This window comes from Panthera pardus, unplaced genomic scaffold (assembly GCF_024362965.1).
Source record: "Panthera pardus isolate Hobbes unplaced genomic scaffold, ASM2436296v1 HiC_scaffold_10, whole genome shotgun sequence".
Lineage (NCBI taxonomy): Eukaryota > Metazoa > Chordata > Mammalia > Carnivora > Felidae > Panthera > Panthera pardus.
Window position 1 is genome coordinate 96,708,703 of NW_026526655.1, and position 17,383 is coordinate 96,726,085.

General features: G+C 37.7%; 1 protein-coding gene across 7 annotated transcripts in view; it reads left to right on the top strand.

The window, feature by feature from the left end:
- NCKAP5 (NCK associated protein 5) overlaps positions 1–17,383 on the top strand; it is a 959,339-nt gene that overhangs the window by 518,512 nt on the left and 423,444 nt on the right. For all 7 annotated transcript variants that reach the window (XM_019454167.2, XM_019454177.2, XM_019454159.2 and 4 more), the window contains one exon: positions 6,272–6,405. In XM_019454167.2, coding sequence (XP_019309712.2) covers positions 6,272–6,405 — 134 coding nt within the window. The remainder of the gene's footprint in view (positions 1–6,271; positions 6,406–17,383) is intronic.

The window sequence follows — 17,383 nt, forward strand, 5'->3', positions numbered from 1 at the left end:
CCCATTTAGCCCATTCCCCCACCCACCTCCCTCCATCAACCCTCAGTTTGTTCTTTATCATTAAGTCTCTTGTGGTTTGTTTCCCTCTCTCCTCTTCCCTCCCACTTCCCATATGTTCATCTGTTTTGTTTTTTTTAAATTCCACATATGAGTGAAATCATACAGTATTTGTCTTATGCCGATTGACTTAATTTTGCTTAGCATAATATACTATAGTTCCAACCACATCATTGCAAATGGCAAGATTTCTTTTTTTCGTGAGAGAGTAATATGTCATCGTTTGTGTGTGTGTGTGTGTGTGTGTGTGTGTGTGTGTGTGTGTGTGTGTGTGTAGGTGTGTGTATACACCACATATTCTTTATGCACTCATCAGGGGACACTTGGGCTCTTTCCATCATTTGACTAGTGTTGATAATGCTGCTATAAACATTGGGATGCATGTATCCTTTAAATCTGTAATTTTGTATCCTGTGGGTAAATACCTAGTAGTGAAATTGCTAGGTCATAGGGTAGTTCTACTTTTAAGTTTGTGAGGAACCTCCATACTGTTTTCCAGAGTGTCTGTACCAGTTTGCATTCCCACCAACAGTGTAAGAGGGTTCCCCTTTTCCAGCATCCTCGCCAACATCTGTTGTTTCTTGAGTTGTTAATTTTAGCCATCCTGATAGGTGTGAGGTGGTATCTCATGGTGGTTTTGATCTCAATTTCTCTGATGATGAATGATGTTGAATATCTTTTCAAGTGTCTATTAGCCAGCCAATGTCTTTTCTGGAAAAATGTCTTTTCATGCCTTCTGCCCATTTCTTAACTGGGTTATTTGGTTTTTTTGAGTGTTGAGTTTTAGAAGTTCTTTATATATTTTGCATACTAACCCTCTATCAGATATGTCATTTGCAAATATCTTCTCCCATTCCATAGGCTGCCTTTTAGTTTTATTGATTGTTTCCTTTGTTGTGCAGAAGCTTATCTTGATATATTGCCAATAGTTCATTTTTGTTTTGTTTCCCTTGCCTCTGGGGACCTATCTAGTAAGAAATTGTTCCTGCCAAGGTCAAAGAGGTTGCTGCATATCTTCTCCTCTAGGATTTTGGTGGTTTCCTGTCTCACATTAAGTCTTTCATCCATCTTGAATTTGCTTTTGTGTATGGTATAAGAAAATGGTCTAATTTCATTCTTATGGACAGATCAAAACCACTGTTTCCTGTCCAGTTTTCCCAATGCCATTTGTTGAAGAAAGTGTCTTTTTTCCATTGGATATTCTTTCCTGCTTTGTTAAAGATTAGTTGATCATGTAGTTGTGGGTTCATTTCTGGGTTTTCTATTCTGTTCCATTGATCTAAGTATCTGTTTTTGTGTCAGTACCATACTGTGTTGGTGACAACAGTTTTGTTATATAAGTCCTGAATCATGATGCTTCCAGTTTCACTTCCCCTCCCCCCCCCAGGATTGCTTTTGGCTCTTCAGGTCTTTTGTGGTTCCATACAAATTTTAGAATTGTTTATTCTAGCTCTTGAAAAATGCTGGTGGTATTTTAATAAGAATTGCATTAAATAGGTCTAATGCTTTGGTTAGTATAGAGATTTTAACAACATTTGTTCCTCCAAGCCATCTGCATGGAGTTTTTTCCCATTTCTTTTTGTCCTATTCAATTTCTTTCATAACTATTCTGTTGTGTTCAGAGTATAGATCTTTTACCTCTTTGGTTAGGTTTATTCATAAGTATCTTACTGTTATCGGTGCAATTGTAAATGGGATTGATTCTTTAATTTCTTTTCCTGCCATTTTATTACTGGTGTATAGAAATGTAACAGATTTCTGTGCATTGATTTATATTCTCCAAGTTTGCTAAATTCATGCATCAGTTCTAGCAATTTTTTAGAACCTTTCAGGTTTTCTATTTAGAGTATCATATCATCTACAAATAGTGAAAATTTGACTTCTTCCTTGCTGATTTAGATGACTGTTTATTTCTTTCTGTTGTCTGAGAGCTAAGGCTAAAGCTTCCAGTATTATGTTAAATGGTAATGGTGAGAATGGACATCCCTGTCTTATCCCTCACTATAGAGGAAAAACTCTCAGTTTTTCCCCATTGAGGATGATATTAGTTGTGGGTCTTTTATATATGGCTTTTACAATGTTGAAATATGTTCCATCTATACCTGCTTTGTAGAAGGTTTTTATCAAGAATGGATGCTTTCAAATGCTATCACATGCCTTTTCTTCATCTATTGACAGGATCATATGTTTCTTATCCTTTCTTTTATTAATGTGGTGTATCACATTGATTGATTTGCAAATATTGAACCAGCCCTGCAGCCCATGGATAAATCCTACTTGATGGTGGTGAATAATTCTTTTAATGTTCTGTTGGATTCGATTTGCTAGTATCTTGTTGAGAATTTTTGTATCCATGCTCATTAGGGATATTGGCCTATAATCCTCATTTTTAGTGGGGTCTTTTTATGGTTTTGGAATCAAGGTAATGCTGGCCTCTAAGAATGAGTTTGGAAGTTTACCTTACATTTCTGTTTTTTGGAACATTTGGAGAAGAATAGGTATTAACTCTTCTTTAAATGTCTGGTAGGATTCCCTTGGGAAGCCATCTGGACCTGGACTTCATTGGGAGATTTTTTATTACTGATTCAATTTCTTTGCAGCTTATGGGTCTGTTCAAATTTTCCATTTCTTCCTGTTTCAGTTTGGTAGTTTGTATGTTTTTAGGAATTTTTCCATTTTTCTCAGATTTCCCAGTTTGTTGGCATATAATTTTCCATAGTATTGTCTTATAATTGTTTATATTTCTGTGGTATTGGTTGTGATATCTCCTCCTTCATTCATGATTTTATCTTTTTGGGTCCTTTCTGTTTTCTTTTTGTTAAGTCTGACTAGGCAATTTTATTAATTCTTTTGAAGAACCAGTTCTTAGTTGTTTTTCTTTTCTGTATCATTTTCCCCCCTATATAATTTATTTCTGCTCTAATCTTTGTTATTTGCCTTCTTCGGCTGGCTTTAACGTTTATTTGCTGTTTCTTGTCTAGCTCCTTAAAGTATAAGTTTAAGTTGTATATTTGAGAACTTTTCTTGCTTCTTGATGTAGCCATGTATTGCAGTATACTTCCCTCTTAGGACTGTCTTTGCTGCATCCCAAAGGTTTTTGGACTGTCATGCTTTCATTTTCATTTGCTTCCATGTATTTTTTAAATTTATTCTTTAATTTCCTGGTTAACCTATTCATTCTTTAGTAAGATGTTCTTTAATTTCCATGCATTTGTGGTCTTTCAAAATGTTTTCTTGTGTTTGACTTCAAGTTTCATAATGTTGTGGTCTGAAAACATGCATGGTATGATCTTGATCTTTTTGTACTTGTTGAGGACTGATTTATGACCTGTATGTGATTTATTCTGGAGAATGTTTCATGTGCATTCAAAAAGAATGTTTATTCTGCTGCTTTAGGATCTGTTAAGTCCATCTAGTCCATTGTGTCATTCAAAGCTTTTGTTTACTTGTTGATTTTCTGTTTAGATGAGTGTTCCCCCGTTTTGTCCATCCTTGTAATTGCATCCATTCAGTTTTGCATCTCAGTTATAGCATTTTTTAAATTCAGTGTGACTAGTTTTTCATTCTTCTATCTCTCTATTAAGGGGTTCTCTAGTGTCATCTATGCCTTCCTTAAGCCCAGTTAGTATATTTATGATGATTGTTTTAAATTCTGGTTCAGACATCCTATTTTTTTCTGTATAATTAAATTCCTGACTGTGACCACTTACCATTCTTTCTTTTCAGGTGACTTCCCCCATCTTGTCATTTTGTCCAGGTCACTGTTTTTGAATGTGTGTGATTGTTAGGAAAACCTATTGTATTTATGTTCCTGAACATAATGCCTATATTAAGAAGAGGTACCATATCCAGCCCCCTAAAAAAGGAAACTAGATCCTAGGTGTGTTTTGGTTTGCGGGTTTAAAGAAGCTAGGTCCCAACAAACAAACAAACAAACAAACAAACAAACACACCAGGAAGCTAGATCCTATTTCTCCTAGAGCTGAAGCTTTACAGCTCCCTATGAGCAGTAGACTTGGTGCATGTGAAGGTTTTGTGCTGGTCTAGGGGTGGGGCCTGCTGTACTGATTCTCGGGAAGACTTGAACTAATGGAGATGCCCCTGCCGGGCCCCAGGGGGTGGGGCTTGGTGTAAGTGGTTCCAACCTACAAGGAATGTTGCTGTTTAGCTCACTGAGTTTCATCAGTGCAATGGGCATGGGGCAAAATGGCATCATCCCACTCTGTCATCCCCAGGTGGACAACTGTCCACCACTCTTCAGGAAGCCCCCACAAAAGAGCAAACAGTCAACTCTCTTGTGTCCCTGGCTTCTGCCAGATCCCTGTCTTTGCCCTGTCTGTACCTGAGATGTCTCCTGCCAGGTGTCACAGTACATCTGTGTTTTATCACAGGTGTGTGGTTGGGTTTAAGAACTTCAAGTTTTAGAGATTCCCAGAGTTTGGACCTGCACTGATCCTCTGGGGGAGGGTCTCACTGCACTGTGGCCGGTGCTGGTTTGTCTCAGAAATCGGTTACACGATTGGGTGGTGGTTCAGAGTTTATGGTAAAGTGCAACAAAAAGCTGGCACCAAAGTTTGCAGCTCTCACCCAGTGTCTTTGTTCCTATGCTAGAAAACAGGGCAGCATGTTGGTGCTGTCAATTCTTTTGCTCCCTCAGAGGCCGTGCCTCCATTCCCAAATGTATCCAAGCAGGAGAACTGTTTCTCTGCCTGTGACCCAGGGGAGCCTCAGACCACACTGCCCACTTCTGGGTCTCCACCTTCCTTCCCCACCGGAGTACCACCAAGCCCACCAGGCACAACCCTGGCAATGGTGCAGACCTGCAAATCTGTGCTCCAGATGCTGTGCTCTGCTCCTTATAAAAACTTGTAGTAGTCATCCTCTCTCCTTTTCCTGGCCAGCGGTTTTGAGGAAGAGTTTTTCTTGTGAAGTCCCCTGTGTGTGCTTTCATTCTTTCTCTTTCTCTTTCACTTCTCTCTCTCTCTCTGATCAGTGCTCCCTCCCCATCACAGCACCCACAGTTCTTTTCTCCCCCTAATCAACTCTCTGCAGCTCCTACTTTCCATGATGTGGCCATTTTTCTACCTCTAGTTGTGCAGTTTTGTTTTCTCAGTCCTCAGGTTGATTTTTTGGGTGTTCAAAACGATTTGATATTCATCGAGCTGTGTTCAAGGGTTGAGGCAAGATTAGGGTTCCCCTACTCTTTTGCCAACTTGACTCCTTGTTTTTGGAATGAGTTTTTGCTGGACCATCTATTTTGAGTCATCTAGTCCTTTGAAACCCTGAGTCCCATTTGTGAATGGGCTAGTTTTCTAGGATAATAATAAAGTGAGTGGTTTACCCTATTTTTATCTGTGAAAACCTAATTAGAGAAATAAAAACAAATTATTTAACCTTATTCTCATCAACTCCATGGCCTAATTAAGTTGAAATTGCAGGTCATTGTATAAAAATTAGTTATTTTTCAGGGCGCCTGGGTGGCTCAGTTGCTTTAGCATCCCACTCTTGATTTCAACTCAGGTCATGATCTCACATTTCATGAGTTAGGGCCCACATTGGGCTCCACCCTGTCAGTGTAGAGCCCACTTGTGATTTTCTCTCTCCCCCTCTCTCTGGCACTGCCCCCACCCCCGCTTATTCTCTCTCTCTCTCTCTCTCTCTCTCTGTCTCTCTGTCTCTCTGTCTCTCTCTCTACCTCTCTCCCTCCCTCAAAAATAAATAAATAAACTTAAAAATTTTTTAAATAGTTAAGATGGTAAATTTAAAAAAGTCAGTTATGTTTCTTTAAAAGCATATACCAGACATTGAAGGTATGAAATAATTCTGAACAGCCTACTAATGATCTTACTCATCACTACTTGAATTACAACATATTTGATAGCATTATTGGGTCATAGATCTTCATATCTGCACAAGAAGCCACTTGGTTTAGTGAAAATTATTCAAGCATTAGAGACAAATCAGGCAGGATTGATAACTGTTACCTTCTGGTTTTTATGACAAATTACTTAGATGTCTCTGATCCTTAGTTTTCTTATCTGTAATAGGAGGTTAATAATAGAACCTACTTGATGGGGTTGTAATGAGGATGAAATTAATTTATATATAAAGTCCAACTTAGCAGTTGGTAACTGACAGCTCTTACTAATTATTTTTTTCTCATAGTAATTAAGAAACACCTTCTAAAAAGTCATTCCCTTTGTGCCTTTTATAGCATGAGAAGCTGATGCATGAATTGGAAGAGGAGAGACACTTACGTCTTCAGAGTGAGAAGCGGTTGCAGGAGGTGACACTGGAGTCTGAGCGCAACCGAGTTCAGATGCGTGGTCTGCAGCAACAATTCTCTAGGTACGCCTCTGAACTGAGCCTCTTGATTCTGGAGGTGCATCTCTTCCTGCACCAATAGCACTTGTGCTTGAGTTTTCATTGTGAAAGCTTCTCTTGAATTTGAGAAGCTAATTTCCTAAGAGCTTAGACCTTCTTTTCTGGCCCAGCCATCAGATAGTATTGGAGTTGATTGGCTGAGACTTGATATTTGCACTTCACATAGTCTTGGCTTTATTGGATCTGGTTGTCTTTTCTTCTCTCATGGCTTTCCAAGGGATCTTCCAGGAAGAAGTAGTCGCTGTGTGGCCTGTAGGAATGCCCTGTGAAAGACCAACCAGGAGGATGAAAGTTTACCAGTTATTATAATTCTATTTTAAAGTGGACAGAGAATGTGAATCTAATTGTTCAGGAAGCACTCACTCAGTACTTAAAGGAAACATTTACCAATGGTTAAAAAAATCTAAATCAATGTGTTTCTTTCCTTTAAAAAGACGTAACTTGAATTTGGAAGGAGGCTTCTGATTAGATTTAATTCCTGCACAGTCATAATCTTTCAGCTACCAATTATAGTTACTATGGGACCAGTTGAAGGTTCAATCTATTACTTAAAGTCTGTTCAATTCCATGGAAAAAACACAGACTTGTGCAGTTCCAATCCTGGGACCTGATAAGGGAACTCTGTGAAAGACGATTTACTTTCATTTCTGTATTTCACTTCACCATTTGCAAAATCAGGGAATTAATTTTGCGTTATTTTTTTCTCTTTCTTGAGGTTATCCCAGGCAGAATCAAGTTTGAGAAGTTGCCTTAAATCTTTTCCGATCAATCTATGTGGATCTTCTGTTTAATTTCCTATTGGGATTTGGATGTGATCAGTGATAGATGATTTGGCTTCCTCATTATGAAGCTTTTATAATGATAGCTTAAGCTTTGAATGCATTGCAGGGAGAAACCAAAGTTGAGCCTACAGATGATTTATTTCATTGTGATGAATACCATGAATGTTTGTGACTTTGGTTTAGAGACTTCTTAGGGGAGCAGGTTAGAAAGGATGGGTGACTCCTCTGTATTCCGAGTCATAATTTAACATCCCATTCCACTCTCTGAGCCCATGATAATACACAGGTGCTGTAGAAATGCACCAATCAGTAGTTTAACAAATGCTTGTCCCACCCCTCATAAGCTATTACTTACACAACCTTGTGCTCAATTTTTCATTTGGTTTGATGGCAACTCTCACTTTATGTCTCCCAACTTGAAATAATAGATCCAGCCCCCACTTTTGAAGCAACTCTAAAACAAGCACTGCTTTGTAATACTTGCCATTTTAATGATATAGGAAAGGAGGAGGTAGATTGCCCTACCCTTCTTGCACTGTCTAATTGAGATGTCTCTGTATTCAAGCTATTGATTTACAGAGCCGGAGACATATGACACAGTAAATTATTTTCATATGATACCAGGTCATCTGCTGTAAATCAGATGACACCCATACAGATTTGAGTTGCACCAGAGCCAAGGCTACATCCTAAGCTGAAAGAGAAGATAATTATATGTCGAACAAATAGTGATTGGTTCTACACTCCACATTTTCCACCACTGTATTCAGTTTCCTAATGTAAAGCATCATTGGAACTGAAAAGTTCAAGTCCAATTACAGCCAAAGAACTAATGTAATTCAGCAATAGATGGGGGAAAAAAAGCATATATCGCAGGTAGGATAGTTAGGCAATAATTTAAGTAGAACCACTGAACCATTTTTGATGACCTTTCACATCTTAAACTGTGGTTTATGAGATATTTCTAGTTATGTTTACTTGAACAGTCTTGTTGCTATAACTTAGGTCTTTGTAAAATTCTCTGTATTATAGAACATTTGTATAGCTCATCACCTTTGGATGTGGTCAGCATCTAAATGCCCATATGTATATGGATAATTTTCTCCTTCTTCTCCCTGGGTTAATGAGTTTATTTTGTACATCATGCTGTCTGAGATGTAGATTTACTTTGAGTGTATTTATGGGATGAGTTTATTTTGAAAAATAATGCTAGTAACTCACCTTTTCAAAAGACACAAAGTAGCTTACAGTAAAAGGTAGTTTTACAATAAGACTAATAAAATAATAATAGAAAATAAAAGCTATAAAAGGATAATGTGGCAAGTTATCATTCTTACATGGCCTGACATGTTTTCTGACAGTGAGCATTTGATTTACCTCTAACATTCCTTGTGGACAACATCAAAAGGAATGTATAACAGCATATGTAATCATTATCTCCTAGACAAAGGCTGCCACTCCTCAGGGAGAGAGACATTAGCTCTGGTAACAAACTCATACCAGAACACATCCCTCGGCCCCTTCAGAGATGGCACAGGAGGATATAATAGACAGTGGTCCAAAATGGTTCAGAGTAGGATTAATTCTTAGAAGTACTGCTGCTTCTGTAATCTCACTTATGTCTACAAAGTTAAGGAATTTATGAAGTTCACAGTATGTGAAATAGGAATGCTGGGTTCATATCTAAATGATAATGAGTAAAACAGAACTCCAGTGCTCACGGTTCTCAAGTCAGCCACAGTACTGCAAGTTCACGGCAACATCTAAATATACATGTGTTGTATCTTTTTAGTACCTGTTTTATTAACCTGGAGCACAGAGACATGAGATGCTGAGGACTGGGTGGAGCTACGAGAAGTATTTTCCTGGTATAGTTGATGGTATTGTCACCACGGGGCCATCTGAACAGTAGTAAAGGAGATACTGAGTTTCAGATTCAAGATGAGTTGAGGCATTGGAGAGGAAAGCAGATAGTGAAGTTAGAAGCTGGGACAATTAAGTGTATGTATGAGGTAGAGTTCAGGCATCAGAATGAGCACTGCAGCATAATTAGTCCAGGGCTTGATTTTATGCAGTTTCAGTGAGGTGATATGGTGCCTTAAAGTTACCAGACAAACCTGAACATTGTGATTTTCTGGGGTAATGAGTAAGGGGATCACTTAGGCCATAAACATCTGTAAAAACATTTGCATGAGTAATTCTCTTTTTATGTGGCCACCAAACCTTCACTTATAATCCCCCCCCCCCTTTCCTCTTGACTTCTGATTAGGGTATAATGATCAGCAGTGGTCCAAAATTTGGGTAATAAAAAAAGGGAGAGAGATGTGACCATAGATTACATAATCAGCTCTAAGCTCATAAATCATAAATCACCTGTACTGAGGATGATTCAGGAAGCCATAACAAGCTTGATTCTGACCATTACATTCTTTAATATAAATATGGAGAACAGAAAAGGTGTTTCCAAATTAAACCGTTGCCATAGATGAAGGAACATTTCAATAGGGTGGTGCTTAGAGACAGGTGGCTTCTTTGTCTTGCTATTTGGTGATATAAATCAAAGATGCCTTCCAAATGTCATAATGATTATTTGACCTGTCATCTGTGTGGTATACATGGCTGGGCACATTTTATGTGAGATTAGCTTTGTGCCCACCCTTCTATAATTGGGTAGCTGTCTCTACCCTCCCTTTAACTGTTCTATTGAAGTGTGCATCTCTAGGCAGCTGAGGTAATAATGCTGTGAGTGAGGCTATGTCACTGCCTTCCCTCCTATATAAAGATGATTAGTGTTGGAACCCCCAGCGTCATTACCTTGAGCGAATGAGGTGGTTGTGCATCCCTTAGATTCACCTAGAGAAGCACTTAAGGAACACTCTCTCCAACCAGTGGGTAAAATAACAATGATTTGAAAGAAAACAGATTTGTGGAGAAATCAGCAATACAGAGTACTGATATCATGTCACCCATGCGTGATTTACACCTGTATTTGAGTTGGTTCCTTTGGAAGCAGTACAGTCAATGTGTGGATTATTGCTGAAAGCTGTTGCTCTTATCAGACAATCAACCATTTTTATTGTGTGTACAATAAAATAGAACACAGTATGTATCCTCACAAAATGTAGACTCCACATGGAAAAGACATGTATGTAAATGAACAAAAAAAAACCCCACATATATAGCATAGCTGTAAATAAAGGGAACTTTTATCCAAATTCAAGACAGCCAAACTTGATATTTGTTAATGGCATGTTATCATGCAAAAGCATGAATCAAGCCAGGTGAAATAAATGAGTGATTGCCTAGTGCTACTAGCAATAATAATACACATGGTTATCATATGACAGCTCTGTGCTGCAGTATATTTGAAGCTTTAAATTAGAATCAACCTGGTAGACTCACCACCACGAAGACATATTTCATAAACTATCTACTGTTAGCAACCCATATCGCACTCATAGCATCATTAGGAATTAGTTAGTGCTTTTCCACAGCCTTGAAATATTCCCCGTGCGTGCGTGTGTGTGTGTGTGTGTGTGTGTGTATGCACGCGCAAGTGCTTATATGTGCATATTTACACCATGCAGTGTAAATTTAAGTAAAGGGAACAGTTAAGCTTTGTCACCCATAATAGGCAAGGGTAGTTAAAAATCACCCAAATGGAGTCCAAGCTTTCACTCTCTACCTCCAGGATTTCTTTTCACCTGTTCTGACCTTCTCTCCCTGCACAGTTATCTGCTGCCTTGAAGCTATTTCTTTGCTTACTATAACTGGGATTTCTTCTATCACAGTTGATTGCTATGCTTAAGTGCAGTCGGCTGCATGCTGAACTTGAAGGAGACGTAAATTGAGATGGTTTTACTACTTAACTCGTTCACTGGTTGCTGTTCACATTATCAGCTCTCAGAAACTTTATGGAATTCTAGGGTTCATTTTCTGCTGCCCATTTCGAAGCTGTAGGCACCTGGCATAGAAGTGTGTGTTGAAGAGGATAATATGCCCTTAAATGTTCTACCCACGTATTCCCTTCTGCCTCTGTATCTGTCTGGTGCATTAAAAGAACATTTTCTCTACATCTTTAGAAGGAGTAAAACATAACAAGATGAGAAAAGCTGTCAATTGACCTTAGGACAATCGATAGCACAGAGCTCTTCTGCCCCTTTTCTACATTTGTTCCCATCTCAGACCTTTGTCAACTTTAACCTATCACAGGGGCTCGTTCTCCTGAGCGTCTTGTTCCTCCTGATGAATATAGAGGGAAATTTTCTGTTGATTTGGAGTTGCTATTTCCATGCTATAAGCAATATTTCTAGCTAAGACTTTTCATAAGAATGGAGGTCTCTCATCTCCTTTGAGAAAATTTACCAGAAGTTTAAAATGAGAAGGCAGTGCTGGTTAAATGATAAATTTTCTTCAAATCGCACAGATGGAAGAAAGATTTTTAAATAGCATCTTTTAAAATGCCTCATTCACATAGTATGGATCATGTTTTAATGTAAGAAGTTTATATCATAGTGATCTAGTGTTTAAGCTCTTGCTTGAGCAAAGCAGAGGGAGACTAAAACCAACTATAAGAGAATGGCTGGGGGAGGGGGAATGGGGAAGACCATTTTCAGCTCCCTGAGCAACAGCTAACTTAATAATAAGCATTTCTTAATTCCTTTGTATTTCTGTTTCTGCATAAGGCATGATGACATTGTCAAATGTTTCCTAAATTCTTAATAGAGGTATACGTTGTTGAGTAGAAAACTTAGAAGTTATATTGTGTGTTATTTATCTCTAGTAGTGAAAATAGTATTAACACAGACTATAGTTTCGGTTTTATTTCACAGAGCAACATCTTATTAAATGGGCTTTCTAGGATGTGGTTCTAGCTCCATTTCTTTTTTAAAAAATTTTTAAAAATGTTTATTTATTTTTGAGAGAGACAGAGCACAAATGGGAGAGGGGCAGACAGAGAGGGAGACAGAATCCAAAGCTGACTCCAGGCTCTGAGCTGTCAGCACAGAGCCTGATGGGAGGCTTGAACTCACAATCTGCGAGATCATGACCTGAGCCAAAGTCAGACACTTAATGGACTGAGCCACCCAGGTTCCCCTCTAGCTTCACCTCTAGCTAACTTAATCACTTTGGTTAAGTAATTCAACCTTTTTAGAACTCAGTTTGTTCATTCGTAAAGTGAAAAAGTTGAATTGCTTATAGTTTTATAATGCTTCTTACAGTTTTTAAAAGACAGTGAATTTAAACTATATTTAAACTGAAATGTATTACTTGAGTGAAGTTCTAACCAGACCTTCTTGAAGTTCTAACCACCAGGCTTTTGTGTTGGGAACCTGGAATGAACTATCTTGCTCTCTACAGTATGATCCTTGTGTAACTCGGTGGGGGAGGGGGAGACGGTGGGCTTTCACCATGTCTATTTTGGTTACTTGACTCTGGAGACATCAAGATTAGAAAGCTGCCGTGCCCAGATGAAATATTTCTGTTGAGGACAGACAAAATTGAATACTCAGGAACCTGACTGGCAAAAGGAAGCTACAATCCTCTGCAGTGGACATAACCATTATTGCTCTCGGCTCTGATGTTGTCTGCTTTAGGATTTATTTGAACTGGCTCAGAAAAAGCCTGAACAGAAAGAACTTTATGACACCCAGAATTGTTTTCACTTTTAAACAATTTCTCTGAAGAAATAGCCATCAGTAAAAACGAACAACCAACAAAACAAACAAAAACGGTGATTTAGTCTCTCTTCTAAACTTTTTTTTTTTAATTACCCATCGCACTCTTACTGTGTTACTGTCCCCACCCCAACCTATTTTTTTTTCTTTTAAGAAAATACAGGATATAGAATCCATTTTATTTTAAAACTGTAAACTATGTTCATTCTTACTGTCAATAATAAATACTTTTTTGGTCAGGTCTACAGAAAATCCATTTTGTAGGTGTACAGTTTGATCAGTTTTGACAAACAAACACCATCATATAACTACCGCTGCCATCAAAATACAGCATATTTTCCTGCCCCTGAAAAGTTTCTTTATTTCCCTTTGTTGTCCATTCCGATTCCATACGCCAAATGTATGACCAATGACTGATCTCTCTCCCTATAGTTTTGCCTTTTCCAGGAAATCATACAACTTAATTTATCAAGTATTTAACTTTCTGTGTCTGGTTTCTTTCACCTCGTGTGTCTTTTGATATGCATCCTTGTTGTTGCATGTGTCAGTAGTTCATTCCCTTTTATTGCTTAGTAACATTCCATTGTAAAAAAAGTACCTATTTGTTTATCCATGCAGCTACTCGTGGGTTTCTTCCAGTTTTAGGAGTATAAAGTTGCTATAAACTTGCAACTTTCATGCTCTAGTTTCATTGTTTTCCATTTCTCTTGGGTATGTAACTAAGAATCGGATTACAAACTCATGTAGGAAATATATGTTTAACTTTACAAGAAACAGCCAAACTTTTTCCAAAGTAGCTGTGCAATTTTGCATTCTCACTAGCAAAGATTAGGAGTTATTCCATGTTAACAAATGCATCTGGAAAAGCAAAACCCAGATACAGAAAACCACACAAGAAATACCTGGCTTATTCAATTATTTTAAGGTGAACACTTGTAACCAACATCAAGTCAAGAAAGAAAACTCTGCTAGCCCCCCAGAGGGCCCTAGGGGCCTCTTCCCAGTTTCAACCTTCATCTTCCCCAACTAAATAACTAATATCTTGGTTTTAGAGCAATAACCTCCTGGTGTTTTTAATAGTGCTATCACTTAATGTGCATCCCCAGACACTTTAGTTTAGTCTTGGTTGTTTGTTATAAAACTGGTTATATATTTTAGGTTTCTTTTAATGAATAGCTTGCCTTCCATCACTTGATTTTCTTTCAGATATCTACTGAAGAACCTGGAGCATTTGACCTACAGAGTTTATCAGTTTAAATTAAATTAGTTGTTTTCTATTCTTGGGGCAATTGAACATGTTTCTCTGTCCTCCATATTTTCTGCAAATTGGCATCTGTTTCTATACTTTGCTGCTAGTAATGATCTAAATAAGGAGTTCAGGGTTGTTGCCTAAGGAGTGGAGATCTTTTCTCATATCCCCATATATTTCTTACACTACAACCAATAACCTTTTCCATAATAGGCATTCAATAAACATTTGTTGGTTGAAGAATGAATGAATGAATGAATGAATGAATATAAGAATGAATGAATATCTTCACTTAAACAGAAAGATGCGGCCAGAATTACACTATGTACGACTAAGGTTAACCATGGAAGAATTTTAAAGGTAGTGTGTTTATGATAGAAATTTGCTTCCAAGAGAAGTTGTAGAATGGCCTTCCCTGTGAATCTGTAAAATTTTGATAATAGTCATCATTCTTAGAGTCATAAACCATGATGGCCGGGGAGGATGAAGACCCGATTTTCCATTCCTGAGCTTCTATGATAGAGTACTCACCTATAAAAGATGAGTTGCCTTTTCTCAGAATATTCTTTGCAGAATTCCTGTCTGCAGGGCACTAAATGGAATTTGGTGCATTAAAAGTTTACTTCCCATAGGGCCAAGTTTACTTTCAGAGAGTGTTTTATGACCCTCAGATAACATTTATACGAGTGTTTCTATGGTAGCGTATGGGGCAAATGCAATGGCAGCAATCTGAGGAGTGAGGATTATTTTCTGATTACCTTTTTCGTCCATAAGCAGTGCCTTTAATGAATGGTATCCCCACAGAGTGTGTCTCTGAGTGCTGGCTGTAAGCACTTGGAACTCTTCTTTGGGATCCTTGATATAATTTGTGAAAAATTATTCAGTTAACGTGGTTCTTGTTTATAAATATGTACATCTGCTGTTAACAAAAAGCCTGGAGCTTTTAGGAATGTTCTTCTGAGAATAAAACAGAGAATTAGCTGTGCTGAAGCTGTGGGCTTCTGACAAAAGAAACGTGTTGTGGTTTTCATTAAATTGTGTTTCAGGGGGCGCCTGGGTGGCTCAGTCGGTTAAGCGGCCGACTTCGGCTCAGGTCATGATCTCGCGGTCCATGGGTTCGAGCCCCGCGTTGGGCTCTGTGCTGACAGCTCAGAGCCTGGAGCCTCTTTCAGATTCTGTGTCTCCCTCTCTCTGCCCCTCCCCCATTCATGCTCTGTCTCTCTCTGCCTCAAAAATAAATAAACGTTAAAAAAATTTTAAAAAAAATTGTGTTTCAGAATTCTTTGTATTTTTCTTCTGACTGAAGGTTTTCACCTTTCATTTGGAGTAGTAGCAAGTGACAGGATATATTTTCACAAAGCACAAAGATGAGTTTCTTTTGCCATGTTTAATGTAGTTTTTGCAACATTTCAAACTTCTCTTTTATAATAAGCATTTTTATTATTATTGATAGCAACATGGTCACAAATATCATGTTTTATACTTTTATTTTTCAATGTTTCCAAAACCATTCCTTACATTATTTCATTCAGTTTTCACTTTAACCTTTGGCATTGTAAGCAAAGGCACATTGTGATATCATAATTTTAATAAATAACACTGTCACAACTTTACCAAAATGAAGTGACTTGTCCACAGTCACATGGCTAGGTGGATCTCAGTCTAGACCCCAGGACTTCTGGCATCTGGACAAATATTGTCTATTTCCTCGTTAATTCATTTTGTAGTTTATGATCATTGATAGAAAATGAAGATACTAAAAATATTAGAAACAATTGTGTTTCATGTAGATTTCAGCCTTGATTGTATATGTAGACATTCTGCCACTGACCAGGTTTCTTAGACTTTATCATCAGTTGACTGAGATTGTACCCAAAGAAACTTGGGCCCCAGTGATTAATGAAATTCTATTAAATTAAAAGGAGATCTTGGTAGCCACTGTTTTCCCATTTCAGAGTCCATAAAGAAGTTTCTGTAGTTGTCTCTCTTTAGTGTGTATCCCTTTTATAGCCTCTACTTTCTTAGTATATTTCTGTACAGCATCATTAAACCAGCTGGACTGATGATGAAAATGGTACCTTCAGACATCTAGCCTACCACCAAAATACAATTATATTTATTACATGAACTGTGTAGTCATTGAATTTAGCTGAGATGACCCAGATTTCCCCTTGGCTATGGACTTGGACAGTATATATTTAGCTAATAAAACCCAGTTCCAAATTCACCTTCTCTCTGATGTTTTTTTTTTTTTTTAATTCCACTTTCCTCACTTAATTATTATACATATTGTAAATACATTAAGTATATATTTTTATTTGCTAACGGTTTTGGACCTCAATATAGTTATATTCCCCCAGTAGAATGTAAACCTCTTATAGCTTTTGCCTGATACATAGTAGGTGTTTTATAAATGTTGAAATAAATATTTCCAATTGTCCATATTGCTATATTAAGCTACCATTTATTGAACCCCTACTCTGGATGACATTTGGCTATTCTGTCATATCATATTTACCTAAATCACTTTCAGATTCCTAAATTACTTTATTTTTTTCACTTTAAAATTTTTTCATTCAGATAGTATTGTTGCACAGGCAGTAAGTTTTTACAAGAACTAATGAGACCAAAAAGTATGACAGTTTAAAAAGAAAATGACAAAATTGGTTTGACTGTGCTAAGCAAGGTAGAGGGACACAAAATAAGTCATTTCCCCTCTCTCTAAGGATCTTATGGTAAAGAAAGAGTCACACTTGAAAAAAACTAATGCTAGATGAAATCAAATCTTTACTGCAAGAAAGGGAGAAAAAAAAATGACCTAAGAAAAACTGAGCATGTCAGAAAGGGATTTATTTGAGATGACTATTGAAGGATGTGTAGGTGAGGAGGATTTAATACGGAACTGAAGGAAGGGCATTTTAGGTTAAGAGAACAGAACGCAAAGATAGGTCTAAAGGTGTGAGTATCCGTGATGGGTTTCAGAAGCAGCTAACAGTTGTGTATTGCTCGAGCTTAGTTCTGCTAAGGCCCTTTTTTCACACTAGCTGTTTGAATTTAGGCCTTTGTCATCCCCTTGCATCCTGGGTAGTGAAAGAATGCCTGGCCTACCTTTGCAGGTTGATCTTATGAATATCTCAATCACACAAGTCAGTCTTATTTTGAACCCTTTTCCTGAAGCCCAGCGGTCACCTTTGATGTCAGAAAACACTTAAAGAATTGATTTCTATTCCCTC